At 42.6% G+C, this 18835-nt stretch overlaps 1 protein-coding gene across 4 annotated transcripts in view; it reads left to right on the top strand.

Moving 5' to 3' along the window:
- Window positions 1–18835, top strand: part of Col19a1 (collagen type XIX alpha 1 chain) — a 348475-nt gene that overhangs the window by 222827 nt on the left and 106813 nt on the right. For all 4 annotated transcript variants that reach the window (XM_087567043.1, XM_087567044.1, XM_087567042.1 and 1 more), the window contains 1 exon segment: window positions 4689–4742. In XM_087567043.1, coding sequence (XP_087423169.1) covers window positions 4689–4742 — 54 coding nt within the window.

The following is an 18835-nucleotide window of genomic DNA, read 5'->3' as shown; positions in this document are numbered from 1 at the left end:
AACAGGGAAATCATTTTTCAGGGTATTCACATTAGGAAGATAACAGGTCTAGTGACTTTCTCAGGCCATTCATGGTACTGACAACGAAAGCAGAAATCGCTGGGGACTAGGAGGTACGCACAATTGAGCATCCTTGCACAGACTATGGGTGGACTGATTGTCATCTCAACTCCAGCTCTGCTGGGTTTCCTTGCATCAGGGAGATGATTGCCTGCCTACACAGCTCATTGTTCCTGGAACTTGAGGAGAAATGGCTAAGAAAGAATCCACGCTGGAGTGAAATCAAGTCTGCAGAGGCCATGACTACTGGGTCTTCCTTCAGGTTTCGGGCACTTCCTGTAGAGTTTTGGTGTTTCAGTGGTCTAGAGCAGGATATGGTTAAATAGCACCGTTATGCTCCATTACCTGGGATGTTCCTCTAAGTCAAGAGAAGTCTGACTTTTATCTTAGTGTCTTTAGCCTCAGAATGGGAGAAAATTAATTAGGTTCATTTGGAAGCCTTGTATTAGGAGCTGTAGACAGGCCTCCTTAAGTGATTAACATGTCTGTGGAAACCATTGAACAAAAAGACAAAGACGAATTAGCAAAGGAGACAGGTCAAGTATGAGGCAGAAATCAGAAGCTTTCCCCCTGTTAGGACTTACCTTGGGCTCAAGTGCAGGGTTGGAACTAGGAGCATGTATTGGGGTGTATCCCCGGGAGACCACATGGCGGTTCTCCTTTAATTTACTGAAGAGCTCCATATACAATGAGGGCACTACTTGGCGATACATACTGGCCATATACTGCTTGGCACTACAAGCAGTCTATAAAGGCTCCTTTTCCCACATTCTTGTCAACACTTGTTATTTCCTGTGGTTTGGTTTTGTTTTGTTTTTGATAAGAAGCCTTTCTACTCATTGGGCAAGGGAATTTTACATGTGATCTCTTGTAATTGTCAATAAACCAGTGGTTGCATATAAACACAATTTTATAACAACAAAGCTTGGACACACACACACACACACACACACACACACACACAGAGAGAGAGAGAGAGAGAGAGAGAGAGAGAGAGAGAGAGATTGATTTTTTCTATAAGAAAAGAGACAGCTACCCCAGTCTACTTCTTCTGAACTTGACTATGATCACCATCAGTTTCAAAATACCAGCGAACCAACCAAAGTACTTGGTTTGGGTTGCATTTGTGAGACCCATGGGCTCTATAGGACTTGTTAGAGATGCTGATTCACAATTCTGAGAACCTCTGCTCTGGAAACGCTGGTGTAGGGCAGGTACCATGCATGTTAATGGCTTTCTGGGTTTGAGCATACACTGGGCTTTGATCAGTAGGCAGAAATCTAAATTGTAGTTCAAAATCTCTTTACAGTTGCCAAACAGAAAGCCTCTCTCAGGTTTCCAGGGAAACCATCTATGATTTTGTGCTTTCTACCTTGGTTTTCAGGAATGTATTAGATTAGCTTAATCACAATAAGGCAGAAATGGCAGATCTCTCTGTACTGTGAAGTTTGGGAAATGAGATTTATCAAAGCTGCTTCTGAACGACTAGCCCCCCAAGAGCAGCTGCCCTACCTGGGGCGGCCTTTCCTAGATTGGCAGTTGTCTGAGGTAACTGCAGGATATCCCTCGTGAATATCCAAGCTCCCTCTTTCTGCCTTGCTTTACAGTGGGCCTGTAACAAGTCTTGAGTGAACAGTCAGAAACAGGCATGGAGTCAGGCATGGAGACACACATGTAAGAAGCGTTCCTCCACCAACATCCCAGACTTCTCCGCAACCCTCGCACCTACAGCTCCCCTCCCCCAGACCCCGTGTCCCCAGTCAGTGCTGCAGAGCTTGGTGAACTAAAACACAATTTAAGGAGGATACTTTGTTCTAAATCTGTGGTTCTCAACCTTCCTTACCCTATGTATGCCCCTTTAATCCAATCCCTCATGTTGTGGTGACCCCCAACCACAAAGATAGTTTCATTGCTACTTCCTAACTGCAATTTTGCCACTGTTATGAATCGTTATGTATATCTTTGTTTTCTGATGGTCACAGAAGCAGCCTCTGTGACAGAGCCATCCCACCCCCATAGGGTCGTGCGTCACCCACAGATTAAGAACTAAAGAAAAGAGAGAAATCTGATTTTAGTCTCCATACAAAGAAGAGAGGCTTGTGCCTGTTCGCTAAATTATTAGCAATAAAGTACTCCTTGTAGTGTCCCCCAGACAATACAATTTACAGTACAAATTTATTTTTTCTTAGCTCTGAGGTAGACTCTTCTTTCCTTAATGGTTTTAAATGCAAAGAAAGACCTTGGGGAATGGCAGGAATTGGTGTAGCTGGTGTGGGGGCAATCATAGCTTTACAGGAAAAATTAAGAATCCCTGGTGCCTCTGAGGAGAAGAAAGACAAAGTCCGGAAATGAATGGGAACTACTCATGTCCACTGAAATTATGGCTCCAATCTCTCTCTCATACTCTAAAGCTTCCCTCGTGGTTCTGTCTGCCTTGTGCCAGAGTGCCCTCTGCAGGGCTCTGCGACCGAAAATCCCAAGGTATTTCTGTGCTGTAAGTACTACAGCTACAGGGTTGGGGGGAAATGTGTTGCTTGGTAAAGCACATACTTAAATTTGTTCAAATGTGCTTCTGGGAGTTACCAGACACTCAGGCCTTAAGCTGAAAATATGCATTGGCTGAAGTCACCCTCACAAATATGTCCCTTCACGTTTATAACCCTCGCAAATATCTTACTTGCTTGTCCACACGCTTAGGAAGGATGTATGAGCAATTCAGCCCTCTCTGACTCTAACGGCACGCAAGGCAGGGCTCTGACAAGGCTAATGCAACAGATCATGTAAATCGGAGGAGAAGCGAGGGAGTCTGGAGGCTCGCCCTCCATACAGAGCGTGTATGCTTTTTGCTCCCCGTCAGAGTTATGTTATGACATCTGACACTTGCCTTGTCTTAACATAAACTCTGTGATAAAAATTGATCAATAGCCTCGCTTCCCTGCTTCCAGCCCAAGCAGACGCTCATTTCTCTTTTGAAGAAAGAAGAATGCAAACAAAGCTGAGGCTGTAGGCTTAACTCAGCCTAATGCATGATTACAGAAGGGATGGATCCTGGATCATCTGCTTGGGCGATGCCTTTGGCTTCATTTCTAGGACTATTGCGATTTAGGAAACCACAATGCTTCCATGTCTAAGAAAATTGCGTAGTCTTGCTTCGTCCTCAAAGGCAACAGACTCAAATTTACTAAAAATCAAATATATTGATTTTTAGAAAATATGTACTTTAAGACTAGAAGATGTATGTATGAATAGTCTGTATTAAAGATTACATGGAGAAATCTTGTCTGGAAAAACAAACAAGCAAAAGAAGAACAAAACACAAATAATTAGGGCCACACAGAGAGGACCCAGCGGGTACCTCCAGGAAGCCCTGTGTGAAGTTGAAATGGGAGACCTGACTCTGGAAGTTCTATTTTGACCCCTACTCAGGCCCCATGGCATACGTACCCCACCGTGCACACATATACAATAATAGTAAATAAAATTGAAAAATAATAGTAGCTAAATTCTTTTATGGATTATTAGGCATGTAGTTTCTTAAGCCATGTTAGCAAAAGCCTGCATTTCTGGCCCCTGCGATTGTGATCCAGGTGGTTATAAATTTGGGAGTGTGAACACTGAGTTACAATAACGATTAATATGTAAGAATTATACACTTAGTTCACTTTGCTAGACAGAAGGAAAAAGCTAGTTCATATTCTATAGGTAGAATTGTATCAATGTAATGCTTTTCAAATTTTAGTAGTAAATATAAGAATTATTGAAAGTAATTCTGAGGTACAAAATAATGTCTCTGAGGCCCTGGGCTTCTTAACCAGTTTCTTAACTGACCAATCCAGTCCTCCAGTCCTTGGGTATCTCCTATAAAATTAGAATTCAGACCTACTTTGAAATATTTTTCCTTTTCTCTTTCCCTTTCTTTTCTTCCTTCTTTCCTTCCTTCCTTCTTTCCTTCCTTCTTTCCTTCCTTCCCTTTCCTTCCCTTTCCTTCCCTTTCCTTTTCTGTTCCTTTCTTTTTATTTATAATGTGTCTGAGTTTTGTTTGCATGGGTGTCTATGCGCCCCGTACCTGCAGTGCTCAAGGAGACCAGCAGAGGGTGACAGAACTACCAGTTTTGGTTATGGGCCTAGCCTTTAATGGCTGAGCCATCTCTACAGCCCGAGCTCCCCGAGCTACCAGTTTTAAGAGGTCTTGTATGTGCTGGAAACTGGACCTTGGTTTTCTCAAAGAGCAGCCAGGGCTCGTAACCACTGGGCCATCTCTCCAACCCCTGAAGAACATTTATTATTTCACCTAAATTGCACTTTTTATTGGAGCTGAAACTGCAGAGTCACCATACAAAATGGCGGTCATAAGTCATCTTTCACATACTGTGCTGATATTGCTGGGGTGTCAAGATAGTTTGCACGGGTCCAAAGCAATTAGAATCTGTTCATCTCAGAGAGTGAATTTCCCACGGTGATTGTGTAAAACTGGCCCACAGCCTCAGAATTCATTGATGTCCAAGAGCCATGTGCACTTGGAATTATTTCTTAACTTTTTTTTTACTGTCTTCCATATTCCTGCTAAATATTGTGTTAAAATAAAATTAAATAACAATACTTATAATCTACTTTCTTTTGCTTTCAAGGGAAGACGAGGGAAAACAGGACCCCCAGGAAATCCAGGACCTCCTGGACCACCCGTGAGTAAATAGACCATAGTCCTGTGGCAAAAATCAACCTGCTTCTGTTTCCCTTTATCCATGCAAGTGGGTTGGGCTATCAGCGGTGCATTGTTTTGATTAATATCGATTACAAAACAGCAAAACAAAAACAAACAACCCAAGAGGGCGTAAATTGAATTGGGTTGTTTTGTTTGTTTGACTGGTTGGGTTTCTTTGTTTTGTTTTGTTTGCAAACTCTCTTTAAATTTTTCAGTAATTTTTGTGTTTTGAAGAAAAAAAGTGTGGGCACACTTACAGGCAAAGGGAATCCTTTCTGTCATTTCTAAACGTTTACATGGCTTCAAGAGCAGGGTCTCTGAGAAGGAATTTAAATGATGAAGGCATGTATGTGAAGTTGGCCAAAGGCCTGGGACAGATATGCTGGAATCAGGAGTGACTTTCCAACTACTGAGAGATATCTTTTCTGAAGAGCCAGGAGATTAAGAAATAGGTGACCACACGGCTCCATGGGTTTTAGTTCATCGCTAACATGTTTGAGGGAGGTATGAGCATATTTTAAGCATTAGCATTAGGCTCAGCTGTGGTTCTGATTCTGATTGCTCATTAAATCTTGTATTGGGAATAAAGATGGTTTATGAACTTTTTAATATAATAAAATAGCCAATTTGTTAGTCAAAGGAAAAAAGAGAAAAGTTATGCAGACCATAAAAGGGTGTATACACAGGTCAGCCTTTGTCCAAGAAGACAAGAGTGGGTGTTTCTGCTTGGTAATTGTGATTTGTGGAAACTCTGATTCCCCTAAATGACTAAAATCTTTCCTTTCATATAAACATCACCCATCCTGAGGTACAGTCAGTTGTCAATAGTTTGAGGGTTTCCCCAGCATAAGATAAATTGATGACCTGTACCGAACTCACTCACAGTCTAGCCGAGAACAACATTGAAAACTAAGTCCAGTAATTGGTTCCCTGTGCTTTTCAGTCAACGATCACATTCTTTTTCCACAATGTAAGGTCCTCCCGAAAGAGAACCGCTATTTCCCAAAGGACTAGGAATAATGAGTTATTCATGTCAAATCTTTTCAAGGTCATCATAACTAACATTTTGAACAAATAGCTCATCAAAAAAAAAAATCTAATTGGCACCCAATTCACACTGTTCAAGGGTTTTACAAAAACATCTAGTTAAGGTCCTACTAAATGCTTAACTGGAACTGGACTTGAAAAACTGAATAGGACTCTGCCCCTGCTTTTTTTAGGAGATTTGAGTTTGTGTCAGAGAAATGTGGGGTGAGGAAGAGAATTCAAAGAAGAGAACATTGTTGGATTCCTGGAGGAATTCACAGCAACGAATAGAGGTTGAGGCTTTAAAGATAGAAAAATAAATCAAATAGAACAGGGGAAGGAGCAAGCTGGGTACGGCTCCCCCAACACACATATACTTCCCCACCCCCACAGAACACATACACACACACACACACACACACACACACACACACACACACACATACACACACACCACCCCACATACCACCATGTACACACACCACCATACACACATCATACCCCATCTCCACCCCACCCTACACCCCTACACACCCCCTACCCATCCCCACCCCCACCACAATTCCCCACCCCCATTCCACTCATATCCCAGCCCCACCCCCAACCTCCTACACACAGCACACTATCCACCCATACGCCACACCACCCCATGCCCCACACAAACACATCCACGAACACCACCCCTCCACACTCCATCTCCACCCTACCCTGTGTCACTCCACCCTCACTCCAGTCGTCTCCCCCAGAAAAAAAAGACCGTGTGAACAAACACCCAGAATGTAAAACCTCTGGTGGGTAGAGGTGGGCGTCTCACCGCAGGCAGCTGAAGCTTAGCCAGAGGCCAACGGGGATGCGGTCAAACCTTTCCAGGGTCCTGGCAAACCCAGTAGAAAGCTATGAAAGTAAACAGAGGGCCTAAACCAGAGAGGGCCAAGGCCAGATTTCACTGATGGTCACTCTAGCAACATAGTGAAAGCAGATGGCTGAGAGCGAGCGAGACCAACTCTAGCTATTTATTGCTTCTGAAGTCTCTGTGGGGTATTTGATTGCTGCTCGGCTGTCCTACGGAGTTATTTGTGTTTGATTTCCATGTAGAGCGCAAGGTAGACAGGAGCAGTCTAGTCTATTTTAAATTCATTTTTTTCTGTCTTTTCCAGCATGAAACTGTGCTTTACATGAGCCCGACTTCATGACAGGGAATAAGGCAGCTAAGAGAAAGGGTGGTCGGGCACTCAGATGCTTCTGTTTGAGATCTGAGATGGTATGTGATTCAGCCCAGTGGCCCACTAGTGCTGTTCCTAAAGCAAGCATGTGAAGGGCTTATGACAACTTCGAATACTGAAAAAAATAAAAACAAAGAACAATTAATGTTACCTCTTATGAAATAGTGGTTGAACAATATATCCCTCAAGTGAATGAATACAGAAAACATTTATAACAGTATATTTAGACTGTTATTTTAAAAATACACTAGTCAACTTGATTATCAGAGAACACCGGAATGGAAGTCTTCGGGAGGCACTAGACAAACTGACTGAACCTCCTTAGTCCATCCTTGAACTGAGGATCATTGTTCCGAGACCAAACTTGTTGGTTTCTCACTTCCTTAAGAAATGTTTATACCAAAAGACAAGTAGTTTCCGAAGAATAATGTCCTACAACTTTAGACTCATCTAGTGTGCTGTGTGTTCATGTTTGTGGGTGGGTGGGTGTGCATGTTCGTATGTGTAAGAGAATGCACCTAGAAAGGACTCTATCCAAAAGTCCTAATAACTAACATTTAAGAAAACTAAATATCCTAGGGGGGGGGGGAGAAACAAAATTCTAGAAGGAGATATTGACTATCCATATTTGCTTTTCTGTGATTGTGATAAGTCACTCTGACTAAAGGCAACGTGGGGAGGAAAGGGTTTATTTGGCTTATACATCCAGGTCACAGTCAAAGAAAAGTCAGGGTAGGAACTCAAGCAGAAACAATAGAGGCATGCTACTTCTGACTCAAGCACCAGCTTGCTCAGATAGCTGCCTTGTACAGCCCAGACTCACCTGCCTAGGGATGGTGCCACCCACAGTGGGCTTGGACCCTCCCAATTCAATCACCAATCAAGATAATCTCCTATAGACATGAGCGTAGCCTATGGAAGTGAGGCAATTGTTCTTCATTCCCAGGTGATTCTAGGTTGTGTCTACTTGACAACAATAACTAACCGGGATGTTTACAAAATCTGTTGAAGTAATGTTACTAAGCTATGAGTCACCGTATCGTGAATGTCGTATCTGTTACTACAGATTAGTTCACCACATTTCAATTTTATCATCAGGGAAAATTTATCTTTTCAGGGAAGACTTAATCTGCAGTTGGTCGCCAGGGCTAGCTATGTTCACTTATGTTGACTGTATTTCTTAAAATGATTTTGTGTGGGTTCCTGTCGAACAGCAGACCTATCATCAATACAGAAGTAAATGCTCCCAAATTTCCTAACCAACTTTTGCCAACTTGTCCGTTTAATATTTAGATTGTATCATTTTTCCCCCTTCCCTTTCCTTCCTTCAGACCCTCCCTTAGGCTCCTCCCTGCTCTCTTTCAAATTCCTGGTTTTTCTTTGCTGTGGTAATTATTATTTGGGGATTTGCCACACCCCCTTGTTGTCTTTAAATATGTTAAGGGGTTTCTACCCCTTTTAGTTCCCAAATAAAAGACCTAAAAACCTTTAGATTTATAATAAGCCTTAAAGCGTCAGAGCTGGGAAGATATCAACCCTCTATGCTATTTTGTCTCCTTCGCTGTGGTGAACCCTGAGGTTTCACTTGCCGTGATCTGCGTGGGCTGCTCCCACTTCCACGGCCCAGCCCTCATGGCCACGTGCTCCAATCCACCTACCCTATGGCGACTTCTTCCTTCTTCCCCTTTCCCTCATTGTGGTTCCTGCTTGAGACCCCAAGCCCAGGAACATGCACTCTGCCCCCTCTCTTCTGCCCAGCCCAGACAAGTTATATTTATTATCCAATTGGGAATAATTTGGGGGACAAAGTTTACACAACAAAAGCTGGTATATGTAAGAATCTGCTGGATCAACCGAATCTTGGGGTACAGAATTTTGCATTTGAATATAAGCAGCACCAGATCAACCTACATTTCTTATCATTAATTATTGTTCCATACACATACACAGATGTACATGTATATGATGTGTATACATACACACATATATACATATATACATATATATATATATATATACACATATAGTCCTAAGTATAACCTGCTCAGTCTGTATAATGATATTTCTATGTATATTTTCAGGGCTGATCCTTTAGTATTGGATAACCAATTGGTGTGCTCCTCACCAGAGAAGACGTTTTTTTCTTTGTCAACATTCCTTCATAGTGTGTAGTTCTATGTTGAGGCCTGTGGTCTTTCCCTGTCCAAGATGGCATGTCTATTGTTGCTGTGTGTGTGTGTGTGTGTGTGTTCATGCTTCAGCAGTTGTGTTGTGTGGTGAGACTTCATGGGCGTAGCTTCTGGTATTCTGAAGCAGTCTCCCAGCAGACTCTGTGTTCCTCTGACTCCTGCAGTCTTCATAACCCCCTCCCGCGATGATCCCTGAGACTCAGTGATGGGAGTCGTCCTGTAGAGATGTCAGTGGGCCTGGGCTCCACACCTCTACACTTTGATCAGTGGTGGTTTTCTGTAATGGTCTCCATCTGTTGCAAAGAAAAGTTTCCGTGTTGAGGTGTTCAAGGGCTACACTTACCAGCCGAGATGGTGGAAAAGGATGTGCAGTACCCAGCTAGGTGGACAGGATGTAGTTAAGAGTTTGAGATTTTACCATGTCGTGGACCTAGAGCCTGCAAAATCCAAGAGCTCAGTCCAGCCATCTGGGAAGAGTGTTCTTGAACCATAACATAGTGGAGGCTTCTGGATTCCCTCCTGACTTTAGAAAAGCCACTGATCTTATTGTGAGGACCTCACACTCACAGTCCCATCTTCTAGTAACTACATCCTCAAAGCGCCACCCACCTCCAAACACTGTTAACCAAGAGTTTAGAGATTAAGTTTCTGGAACATAAGACTTGGGGGGCTCATTAAACAATAGCAGAAGGAAAGTGAAAGCAGAAATATCTGAAATGAGTAATACCCTGAGATGCGCTAAGATTATAATCAAGAACAGTTTCTCAGAGAGACAAAGGGTAAGAACACTAAACTCCCTCGTGAAAGAAATAAGTCCAACAGAAAAAGAAAGAGATACAGTAGAAAAGGAAGGTTTACTACAGCACCCGCTCTATGTTAGATGACATTTCCAGTGTCTTATGGAGTCCCAGAACTCAAGTCTTGTACCTCAAGAAGCTGAAATTACCCTCCTTTTGCAACAGGATTAGTGGTCCTTACAGATACCCAGCAACTTTCCCGGAAACACAGAAGTATGATGAGGAGCCCGAATTCAGACTCGGGATTCAAGTCCCAAACTTACCTTCACTGCGCTCGAGGACTTCCGGGCTGTGATCTGATTGGCCTTACTTAAAGATCACATGCAAGCATTGTTTGACTTTTCTATGGTGACCCATGGCACCCACCTCATAGGAAAGTAAGGTAGCTCAGGGTGTGTGGGATGCCATCCTCCCAGGCAACCCTTCCTGGACGGTGCACGGGACACAGCCCTCGCTGTAAATATGAAATCCTAGCACTTGCCCCACCCACTTCTGGTGGTGGCTAGAAGGACCAGCTGCCATGTTCGTACAGAAACTTTCTGCTGTGTGTAAATAAATCTGTTAGTATTGTTCTGAACACCCACTTGCAATGTCGGTAGAAGAGTTCGCCCTACACTACAGCGGGATCCACGAGGTTTTTCTCTTTTCGAGTTTCCCATTTCTGCGCAGTCAACCAAAATGTAGCATCTACTCTTGACTTGCTTAACTTGCTCTACGCGTTGACTACTTATTCTTTATACGTAAATCCACTCTTGAAGAGACAGAGAAATCATTTCCAAGTCACTGCTGCAGCTGAAATAAGGGACTCGAGGGTATTTTTCCCTCCCCCCAACTTCACAGCGCCATTCCGCTGATGGAGCTGGTTGGCCTGCAACTGAGACATTGTATTTTATTCCTTGTGATCGCCTCTGAGGCTCACCCACTGCTCCTTAGACTCCAATAAAGACATCTTTCCAAAACAGCTTTCTGGTGATCTTATCTGCGTATGCAATGGAAAATACTGACCTTCTGTTACTCTAACGAAACTTGGGAAGCCAGGACGCTCGGGGAGTCTAAGTTTGTCTGTAAGCATTTTAGTTCTTAGTTTCCTTCAAAATGATTGGAAAGCTATGGAAATAAACTGCAGTAGGAGGGAGAGCCAGAGAAGTTAATGAGCCATTAAGGGAAGCATGTAACAGCCCACCCCTGTGACGTTAGTTCTGCTTCTCATTTATCATCTCCGTAAGGAGCCTTGATTAAAAGTCCCATTAACTCTAAAATGTATTATTATTCTTTCTAGCGCAGGAATGGGTTTAAACAATCTTTATTTTCTTTTCTGGCATTGTTTTTCTGGGCTCTGTTTTATTATTGTGCTGTGAGAATTCATCAGTGGGCTCAAATATGTCACATTTGAGTGCAGAGCAATTGAAGTTGAAAAAAAAATGTTTTTCAAGAAATATGTAATGTGGGCCAGCAGCGCCCTCTACTGCTCCCACTGGAAAATTTCTAGGCAAAGAGCTTCTCGGTGTGCAGATAGAGACGTTGTTTCTACATGTTTGGGGTTTAATTACGAGTGATTACAATTTTTGAATCGTATTTGTCTGACTCGTGACACTTTAGGCTTCTCTTTTACTTTAAATATAAAGGCCATCCTATCCATGATAGCTTTTAATGTCAGCTTGATACCTGCTTAAGTTGAAAATTCAGCCCTAGCTCTTGGTTCTCTAGAATGCCCATGTATGGTAAAATGCTGATGTTAACTATTAACTTTTTGGAGCTCACTCCAAAAACATGCCTATTTTCCAGGCCAACAGCCAGGTTTTAAATACGTAAGTCCATATTGTTTATGCTTTAAGTTAACATCACTGCAAAATGATTTATTTTACCCTTAAAGCAAGAATCATCATATGGTGGTAAAGGGTGTGACCAATGTAACATCAGGTGATGAGATTACACGAGTAAATTTAGGGCATAAATCTTAACTCATTTTCAACAGTAGCTCCTTAGCTGTGATTTTATTCTCTGTGGTTTCAGTAACCTGTGTTCAACCATGGCCCAGAAATATTAAACAAATTCCAGAAAAAAAGTTATTTACAAGTTTTCAGTTATGCCCCGATTTTTAGTGAAATCTCACACTTTCTCATTCTGTGTTCCTTGTGGTTGAAAATCACCTTCTTACCTCCTGAATCCAGTTCCCACATAGCACGTAGCCAGGAGTCATGGCGTTATCAGATTGGCCACCATGGTCTCACCACAAAGTGGTATTCCAACAACACTCCCCTCACTTAACTATGGCCTCAAAATCTCAATGGTAGTGAAGCTGTTGCTAAACTTCCAAAGAGAAGAAATAAAGCACTTCCTTTAAATGAGAAAGGCAAAACTTGTCAATTTAAGGGGAGACTGTATGTCAAGATTTCTAGATTTATGGTGAAAAACGAATCTTACATTTGTGAAATCACAAAAAGAATAAATGGCACTTACTCTGCTTTGTAGTTCAAACCAACACAGGTGAACGTTTAACTTATGTAAGACATTTAGTTAAACATTTGATTTAAATGGGACAAATGTTATGTTATAATTTCCCTGACCTTAATGGTTGCTTGGTATGGGCTAAGTTTCTCAGGTTTATTCTCTGCAGGTAAAGAGAGATTACTGCTCCCAGGGACTAAACCACCAACCAATGAGTACACATGGAGGGACCCATGCATATGTAACAGAGGATGGCGTTGTCCAGCATCAGTAGGAGGAGAAACCCTTGGTCCTGTGAAGGCTTGCTTTCCCAATGTAGGGGAATGCCATGGCGTTGAGGATGAAGTGGGTGGGTGGGTGAATACATACATACATACATACATACATACATATACATACATACATACATATACATACATACATACATGTATATATATATATATTATTCAAACATAAAGTAGCAAACTGCAGAAGTCTCTGCTTTAATAATTATACTCTATTGTAGGGAAGGGTGCATATAACACTAGTTAATAAAAATTAAATAAGAAACAAAACCATTTCAGTGTAATGTGAAGATCTCTATGGGAATAGATTGATTAATGGGCTAAGAAATAAAATAGGTGTTCTTCTGGTCAGGGCAGCCTGAGGAGGTATCTCTCTGGTCAATGACATGATTCAAGAAGGAACTAGCTATACGAGGTCAGTAGACAAGAACCTCCCAACCAGAAAACTGGATGTGTTCAATGAATATAATGGGACTGAAAAATTCAGTTTGTGAAAAGGATTGGGGTGGAAACCTTTATCACGTAAGGCCTTAGAAGAGCAAGAGTCAACAAGTGGGTGTTGTTGGATGGTCACTGTTCCCTTTTCTTAAATCGTGTGTGTGTGTGTGTGTGTGTGTGTGTGTGTGTGTGTGTGTGTGTGTGTGTGTGTGTTAATCTGCAGCAGTTAGCTTTCCGGTTGGTTTCGTTGGTGGTGCTGGTGGTGCTGGTGGTGATTGGTTGTTTTAATGTGATGAAATAATTCAAATAATTATTGTGAAGATGGCTTCGTCTTTAGCTTGTCCTTTTCAGTCTTTAAATGGACAGACCATAGATTTGTTTGCTGAGAGGTGGAGAAAAAGGGGAGCTTCGATTATAGACCACTCAATTCAACCTTGCTGTGAACACTGAATACATTTTTTCATTGAATATGGAAATTCTATCCGATATAATTCAGTCTTTTTTCCCTACCTCTAACTCTGATGCTTTCCTTCTAATGGGCTGCAGGTTAGGTGTGACCCAATGACAAATGACCGCCCTCACAATGTCACAGAAACTTAGCGCTACTGCATTTGGCCCCTCCTGTCAATCATGGTCCTCCATCTTTAGCTCTGTGCATCTATGCACTGAGAGAGCACACATTAGATGCCACTGTGTACAATATAAAGCCTGACCACCTCTCAAAGCTAGTCTGCACCCTAAAACACACCCAGACTGCTGAATGAGGCAGACGACAAGACATTTCACTGCAACATTATTTTCTATTAAAATATCCTATGTATGACTCTGTGCATTTTGAGGCTCTCGAAGTTTCAATGGGAACCTGGTTCACTTAAAGCCTGGAACTCAACGATGCTTTTCCAAATGTTCATCTCAGCAGTGAACCTTGGCCTCTTCTGTCCACCAACTGGCTACAGGCCACACAGTCTAATGACAAAAACAAAGAGAAAATAAACCTAACCGTCTATTTGAGCCAATGTCATCATCTCTTATTGAAAATATGATGACATCTGGGAATTTAAAAGCACATAGCATGGAGAGAGACAGAGACAGAGACAGAGACAGAGAGAAGAGCTGACCCATTAATTATTTTTACTGCCACTTGTGCATTGTTGGGGTCATGGTTCCAGACAAAACAGCTGTTGTCAACATTGCTAAGATTCCAGTGTCACCTTGTGGCCACAGAATAAGTAGGACGCATGTGAAGCAGCTGGGTGTCTCACTGAGATTTCAAACAGCAGCAGCACTCAGATTTGCTTTCCCACTCCCTCTCCTCTCTGTGAGCGGCAGCAGTAGCGGGGCACTATTAACACTTTTCTCACCACCAAGCCTTCTCTGGTTATAGCTAAACACTGACAAAAGAGGCAGAGTCATCTGCTACTGAATGCGTCTCCATCTTGGCTCATAGTGACTCCCTGGGCTGACCTATGATCTTTCTATCAACTGTGAGGCAGCTGTTTGAAATCCTTGATCCACAGGGACTAAACTTACAATTAGTTGGGCCAGTGCATGCATTTATCAGGATTCCACGATGTTGGGTAAATGTTAAGGTTTAAGGAAGCAAAGTTCAATCAGATTTGTTTGAACCTCTTATGTTCAGAAGTGGAACTTGTTTCCAAAATAATTTTAAAGTTTGCATTTGGCTTGGTAGCTTCAAAAGGGTTGCCAAACACCCGTTTCACTTTAGATAAATAGATAGATAGATAGACAGACAGACAGACAGACAGAAAATACCATCTCTACTTTATCAAGACTTTAGGAAAGACCTCAGCAAACTAGGACTCAGCTCCACCTATGTCATCCATTTTGTCTGTATCACAACTATGCTTTTGTCCAGCAGAAAGACCAAGAAGCATTTTGTGAGTGGAGTTAGTATTGTCTTGTGGGGTTTGAAGCTGAAAAAGATCTGTAGAAAATAAGATATGAAGCAGTCTCTGCCATGTCTATGATTTTGTTGACTGAGACAGAGATCTAGCAAATATGGTAGACATTTAATATTTGATTACAATATTGGGTGGTGGCTTCCTGAGACACTTTAATATATTTTATTACTTCTTTGAGAACTTATGTATTTGGATTATATTCAACTCTGACTTCTGATCTAACTCCTTCCTATCCCCAACTACCCCTCAAATTAGTGTGGCCTTAAAAAAAAACAATTGTCCAAGTACAATTTGAACTATCCGTATGCTCATGGGTGTTGAGTCATCCACTGACATTTGAACCTACAAAAGACTACACCCCTAATTTCCTCACACCCATCAACTGTCCATTGCTGCTAAGTTAGAGATAGGGGCACATCACCCCCACCTCTAAATTCATAAGGCTATCTTTTTATTTCTGTATTATCTAACACTCTAAAAGTATTTCAAATTCATTTTTAAAAACGGGAAGCTCGTTCTATGGACTCGGTAAAGGTCACTGTCACTAATCATGCCTTTATTCTCAAGATCATCTCTTTTCCAGAAATTCTTTGTGCACAGGCGCTAAATAAATAAGCTAACATCATCGGGTACTTTCCCCCGGATCTACCCCGAGTACACTTTTATGTCACATCGAGGTTCAGTGGAGCCACAGTTGTCATTTGCAGATTTATCATGAGCACAATATGTAAATGAGGGAAAATGGCATCATAGTTGAGTTGAAAGTAGAGACTTAATCTCCCTATATAAAAAAGCTGCAATTTTCCATTGTCTACAGCAGTCCGCAATGTTCCCAGCTATTCAAATCTAGCACATGCCCTTCTCCTCTGTATTACTTGGCTGGGTAAGAACCAACAGTTATCTTGAGTTTCAGCCGTGTGCCTTCAAATTGCATTTTCTCTGCACAGGAAGACTTGTTATTTTCCCAATGCCTTTAAAGGGAGTGAATGTTATCACTTAATTACAGTCAATGGTAGCACGGAGGGCTGATAGGTAGACGCTGCCTCTGTGGCCTTGGAGAGCCGACTTTATTCCTGCCTTGGTGGCCTATGGAGAGGTTTCAGAGGACCAGACAAGATGGAGCTACAGCTGTCCCCAAGGTGAGGCTTCTGTTGGTGACACTACTGGATACAGACAATTATTTTCATACATTTCCATGCTTACTAACTTTCGCATCCCCTGGTCTTTATCATCTTGCCCTGGATCATTGATGCTGCTTCTAGGGGTGGCAAAGACTTGAAAGATTCGTGCTGCTCCTTTTATCTCAGGGAGCTGACAAATTTTTTTTCTTTTCTTTTTTTCTGGGACCTACTGCAGAAAGATGAGCATGGAACGTTTTGTGGATGGGCAAGCGGAATGGCAGTATTAGGAGAGGAATCATTCATATTTTCTAACTCCTATGCCGGAGTTATCAGTCACCAAGTACTGCTGTATCATTAGTGCCATGAGGCTCAGAGGAATCAGATTGATCTCCGGGGAAAACGTGCTCCTTCCAAAATGCTGCTTTCTTGTCTTGGGCTGTAAAGGGTTAAAAATGTTTGCAATTCATAGCATAATTTAGAAAATCTGTTTTCACGAAATGGATTAATTATACCCATTGAACGCGTTCACTGTCACAGCCCCATCCTCCCACTCCTGCTCCAAAATGACAAGTGAAACCGGGACTGGGTAATTTTGGAAAACAATCAGGTCACATACCGAGCAGTTTGCTTATTCACACAACCATGAACTGCCTATGCTTGAGTTCCCTCAATTACACAGCTCAGTATTCAGGCCAGAAGCAGACAAGCCCAGCGCAAGTGAGCACTTTCCTAGAATACACAGAGGAACGAGTTTGAAAAATGTCCAAAGTGGCAGACGGGGGGAAAAATTCTCATTCAAGATCTAGAAGCTGCGTCTACAGCAATCCCTCACCTGTTAACCACACAGCTTTGGCATATCGGAACCAGGGGCACGGGCAATATCTCAGACCAAGACCTCCAAGAGCTATAGACCTTTAAAAATAGGGTGCGGGTACATGCCACCATGGGACCTAGTGGCTGAGACAAGAGAATATGAGGGGCCACAGTACTGACCATTGTCAGTCCCATTATGGACATCATGGGCCACAGTATTGAAGATGGTGGGTCACAGTACTGAACACCGTGGGCCACAGTATTGAAGATGGTGGGTCACAGTACTGAACACCGTGGGCCACAGTATTGAAGATTGGGGGTTACAGTACTGAAGATGGTGTGCGCTTCCGAATTCGGCTTCTTCCTTCCGGTTATCCAGGCACCACTGCACGCTGGACTGGAAAGGTTGGAAGACGCGAAATGGGTGGGTCAGCCGGATCTCCGTCTGGCTGCGAGTGCTGAGAAAGAAGGTCTTCTCTGAGGTTTTCAACGTTACAGATCTTTATGGGGGAAGAAAGTGTCTCCTTTAGACAGTACTCAGTGAAACAGCTCTCTTAGACAATATTCCGTGAAACAGTAGCTCTCTCTTTGGGGACAGGGGTTAACAGGGCTGTAGAAATCTTGGGAAATGTGTAGGGGTTTCCAAGGAGAGTATAGTTATTGGCCGGGGCTGAGGTACTGGAAATGCTTCATCTGCATGCATGAAAAGGAATTCCAGGAGCTTAAACTTGTAATTTGGTGAAGAGACTACATGACTTCTTCAAGGATGACAGAGGTGGGGGTCATGGGGCTATGGGCCCGGGGTCATGCTGGCCGAGAATAGGGAAGGCGCGATCCCAAGATCAAATGTTTTCAGGGTTTGGATGCTTCTTGTTTTAGGCCCGTTCCCAGGCTGTACTTGCCCCTCAATGGTGGGTGGCAGAACTGAACATCATGGGTCACATGATGAACACTACTAAAGACGGTGAGTCACAGCACTGAGCATCATAGAGAACAGTACTAAATGGTGGCTCGCAGTACCGAGCGTCATGAATAACAGTACTGAATGGCATGTGTCCCGGTACTTCTCACAGATTCCAAAGACTCCGCTCCAATGAGCGTGTGGGTGCTGCAAATTTCGTAGACTGTTGAAACCAGAGTTCTCTGATACATCTCTCGAAGCCTTCAGTTTCCCTCGTACCAATCTCTCCTCCAGGACAGACCGCAGCGGTTCTGCTGTGTCCTTATTAGAAAGATATTTCTTTTTCTCTGTGTGACAGCTTCACAACTAATCTTCTCTGTGGTTTCCTGCTCACCGGAGTTTGCGATCATCAGAATTGTCCCCAGGTGATTTTGCTTGTTTGGTTACAGAATGTCTCTTCTGCCTCCTTTGCAAACTTGTTTCTCCTCTTCCTACCATAGCTTAAGTGTTAAGAGTTTCTACCCCTCACTTGTATTATTTACCCCCACAAACCCTGTTAGCTTTTGACTGAGGTCATATCTTACTACGTTTTCCTTCACAGCTGCCTTTTCTTAGTCCCTGTGTCTTGTCTTTCTCTTCTAAGTCCTGGGTGATCTCTTTGCTTCTGTGTTCTTTCTTCTCTGAAGCTATTCTGGCGATTTTCCCTCAATCTCTTCTCAGTGACATCTTCGAAATGCTACAGCAGATTTTGGAGCTCCCCCTGCATGGCCCTCATTGATCCTATACCACCTTGAGAGATCCTGTCATCTTTTTACAACAGAATGACCCCACCTGGATATTTTTAACTGACTTTAAAACATGGTTGGGATTTTATTCTCCTCTCAGTTTAAGAGAAAGAGTTAAAAGATTAA

The sequence above is a fragment of the Rattus norvegicus genome, chromosome 9, assembly GCF_021556685.1.
Source record: "Rattus norvegicus strain SHRSP/BbbUtx chromosome 9, alternate assembly SHRSP_T2T, whole genome shotgun sequence".
NCBI classification, from domain to species: Eukaryota; Metazoa; Chordata; class Mammalia; order Rodentia; family Muridae; genus Rattus; species Rattus norvegicus.
Note: the sequence above shows the minus strand (reverse complement) of the source record. Positions and strands in the feature narration are given on the sequence as shown.